This window comes from Saprolegnia parasitica, assembly GCF_000151545.1.
Source record: "Saprolegnia parasitica CBS 223.65 unplaced genomic scaffold supercont2.264, whole genome shotgun sequence".
NCBI lineage: Eukaryota > Oomycota > Saprolegniomycetes > Saprolegniales > Saprolegniaceae > Saprolegnia > Saprolegnia parasitica.
In genome coordinates, this window is record NW_012156658.1 from 12,718 (window position 1) to 16,778 (window position 4,061).

Consider the following 4,061-nt stretch of genomic DNA (forward strand, 5'->3'; position numbering starts at 1 on the left):
CGCCAACGACATTTCTCGATGGCTTCATCGACATTTCGGGGCAGAGCTCGGGCGCCGCCACCTACGAGATCAGCGGACGCGATCTCTTTGCGACGGTGCTCGGTGGCAGCGGCTACATCAACTCGATCTTTGCGCCGCGCGAGACGGCGTGGTGGTGTTCCATCCAGTACGTGGACCCAGCGACGAACGCTCCGAACCGAACGCAGTGTTTCGAGCGCATGAGCGTCGCTTTGCCGGCGTTCTTTGTCGGCAAGTACATTTCTTTGAACTCGGGTTCGCGGTATGTCGACAACGCCGACGTCGTGGCTGGAGCAACGATCGGCAACTTGCAGTCGTACCACTACAAGCACCACGAGGTGCAGCCGTTGGCGTCCATCAAGCTAGCAACACTGGGCAACCGGACGACGTGGGCGGCGTGGATTCCCGAGGTGATTGCGACCGTCGCGCAGACGCCCGTCGACACGAGCGACGCGATCGAAGAGCTCTGTTTTGTCGGTGACGGGTGCTTTGCCGCGTGCTTGAATGAGACGGCGAGCGGCGGGACTACGTACACGTACAGGCGCGGCGGCGAGTGTGTTGGAACCATCGACTCGGTGGCAATAAGCCTCCACGAGTTGTACTCTGACTCGGCGTGCCTCGGCCTCGGCACGGGCACATCCCACATCCAAGTCACGTATCTCAATCACGCCGGCGTCCGGTCGACGCGCGTCGCGTCACAGGCCGCGTCGCCAATGGCGATCTTGGCGTGCATCGTCGGCGGGCGTGTTCCGAATGGCGACTATCTACCCTCGAATTTCATCGATATGGTGTCCCGGGGCACGGAAGCGTCTTTGGTTGTCACGTCGTCCAATGGCAGCGAAGCGATCATGCTCAACTGTATCGCGCTCATCTCGCTGCTCGGGTACGTTTACTTTCTGCTTTGGATTGCCATTTTTGCGTGGCGCACTCTGCGTTGGGTTGCCGTTTTGGCAAACACCAACGAAAACGTCGCACAGCTGCGCTTTAGCACCTACCGCGCCAACTTGAGCACGCGTGTTTGGATGCACGAGCGCTCGACCATGTCGGTCACTGGATTTCTGGGGCTCGTGGCTTGGCACCTCGGTGCGAGTCAGTGCAAGTGCGTCTGGCGCAACACGGCATCGGTGGCCGACGACCCGGCGTACGTCTGCAGCATCAACCCGGTCGGGCACGTTTTGGAAATCAGTGAAGTCGTTCGGCTGCTGTCGCATGCGTGGGTATTCTTTGCCCTTGCGTTCTTGGATCTCTTTCCGGGCCTCACCGTGCACTTTGCCGGGTACGCGGTCGCTGTCGTGCTGCTGGCCTTGATCCCGCTGTTGCTGTGGGCGATTCCACTGGCGTATATGATGCGAGTGTGGGCCTCGACGCCGTGGCTGCAATGGATGCACAGTCATCTCTTTCTCGCACTCTTGTGGCTCACTGTGCTATGGCTCATGCGCAGTCGGTGTTTCGCGCCGTACCGCCGCCTGGTCGAGCGCTGCTTGCACTGCGTCGGCTTGCGCAAACAAAGAATCGACGCCAAGAGCCCCCTCCGGTCGATTCTCGGCGCGTACTTTTGGACCGACGCGGTCGATGTGCACGATGACGACACGGCGTATGTCCCGCTGAGCTTGCTCTTGCAGACCAAGGACGTGGCGATGGACCGCATTTGTGACCACGAATACTGGTTGTGCCAAGAAGATTTTGATGCGCGCGATTGGAGCCATACGCTACCGACCACCCATCCCAAGTGGGTCCTCGAGCACCGTGGGTACTATGTACGGGGCATCAAATAGCATTTCCGCCCGCCCCATCGTATCAGATGTGCAAACCATCCCATCATCAAACTGTCAGATGATCTGGCCACCGGTATCACTCTATCCATTTATCAATTTATCCATTTGATCATTTCATCATTTGATCAATTTTACGGAGTTTCAATAATGGCCTCGATTCACCACCGTGCCATGGCCAAGCGGGCTGCTTTTTCATCCACAAGACGGTACACACCCACAACGTTCCTTAACGGTAATTGTGTACAGGTCGCTGCGTCGATATCCGGGTGGTATATTTCAACATAAAAAGGATTATAAAAAAGTGTCTTCGCGGAAACGAATGTGTCATGTCGCAACGCACACGTAGTATTCGAGTTGCGTGAGGACCCAGTCTGGGTGCACTCGTGGCTTTCTCGATACGTCATCACGATCGGGGTCGACGCCGTAGGTATAGTACGTGTGATCGGCAATATTCTCCAAAATGATGCCCTTGGTCTTCAAGAGCACGCTCATTGGCACATACGCCACGTCTTCTGGTCGGAAGAGCGCCACAGGGGTCCAAAAGTGCGTGCCAATCAGCGTTCGAAACGGGCTTTTGCGGTCGATCGACTGTTTGCGCATGCCGATGCGGTAGAGACATCCCTCGACGAGGTGCCTGTACGGCAAGGCGAGACGGCTGCGCATGAGGGCGCACACTGCGAGCCAAAAGAGAATCAAAAAGAGCTGGCTGTGCATCCACGCCAGCCAGCTCCATTGGGCACGGAGTTGCCAGAGCTCGGCGATCACGTAGGCCCAAAAGGCCAGCGGCACGAGGCTCAGCAAGATCACGGCGGTCGCATACCCCTTCATGTTGGCGCCAATACCGGGCATGAGGTCCATGTAGACAAGCGCAAAAAACACCCATGCGTACGAGAGGAGGCGGATCCACTCGCTGACATCGCTAAAGTGGCCAGCGGGATCGTTGGTGCAGCCGTAAATCGGGTCGATGCGAACGTCATGCGACGGGTTCCAGTTGCAGTGGCAGTCGCTCGCTCCGACGTGCCATGCAACGAGCCCGAGGAAGCCCGTGATGCGCATCGAGTTGCGGTGGATCATCCACACGACGCTGCTCACATTGCACTTGGCCATCGAGAAGCGCAGTTGCATTTTGTTTTCGGTGGGCGGAAGCCGCTGGATCCACGCACTTGTGTTCACCAAGTAGAGAACGATCCAAAGCAGATAGAATACGTACCCGAGCAGCGAGATGAGCGCGATAAAGTTGAGCATGATCGCTTCGCTGCCATTGGACGACGTGACAACCAAAGACGCTTCCGTGCCCCGGGACACCATATCGATGAAATTCGAGGGTAGATAGTCGCCATTCGGAACACGCCCGCCGACGATGCACGCCAAGATCGCCATTGGCGACGCGGCCTGTGACGCGACACGCGTCGACCGGACGCCGGTGCTGTCAATGTACGTCACTTGAACATGGGCCGCGCCAGTACCAAGACCGAGGCACGCCGAGTCAGCGTACAACTCGTTCAGCGATACGGTGATGGTATCGATGGTTCCGACACACTCGCCGCCGCGCCTGTACGTGTACGTGGTCCCGCCGCTCGCCGTCTCATTCAGGCACGCGGCAAAGCACCCGTCACCGACAAAACAGAGCTCTTCGATCGCGTCGCTCGTGTCGACGGGCGTCTGCGCGACGGTCGCAATCACCTCGGGAATCCATGCCGCCCATGTCGTCCGGTTGCCCAGTGTTGCTAGCTTGATGGACGCCAACGGCTGCACGTCGTGGTGCTTGTAGTGGTACGATTGCAAGTTGCCGATCGTTGATCCAGCCACGACATCGGCGTTGTCGACATACCGCGAACCCGAGTTCAAAGAAATGTACTTGCCGACAAAGAACGCCGGCAAAGCGACGCTCATGCGCTCGAAACACTGCGTTCGGTTCGGAGCGTTCGTTGTTGGGTCCACGTACTGGATGGAACACCACCACGCCGTCTCGCGCGGCGCAAAGATCGAGTTGATGTAGCCGCTGCCACCGAGCAGTGTCGCAAAGAGATCGCGTCCGCTGATCTCGTAGGTGGCGGCGCCCGAGCTCTGCCCCGAAATGTCGATAAAGCCGTCGAGAAAGGTCGTTGGCGCAAACAACTGCTTGGTCCCCGCAATGTTGGTCAAACTCAAGTTGTACGTCGATGCCAGCTCTTTGGCGAGTGCGACGACACCGGCCGCCGGCGTCATTGCTGATGCGATCAACGTCGCCCGCCGCGCCAAGCACGACGAGAGATGCGGAAACAACTG

General features: G+C 58.3%; 1 protein-coding gene across 1 annotated transcript in view; it reads left to right on the plus strand.

Annotated features, from left to right (window-relative positions):
• SPRG_21719 (hypothetical protein) overlaps positions 1-1,793 on the plus strand; it is a gene marked incomplete at both ends in the record, with an annotated part of 2,541 nt that extends 748 nt beyond the window's left edge. The window contains one exon of the mRNA XM_012355559.1: positions 45-1,793. Within this exon, the coding sequence (XP_012210949.1) occupies positions 45-1,793 (1,749 nt within the window). The remainder of the gene's footprint in view (positions 1-44) is intronic.
• Positions 1,794-4,061: the final 2,268 nt, after the last annotated feature.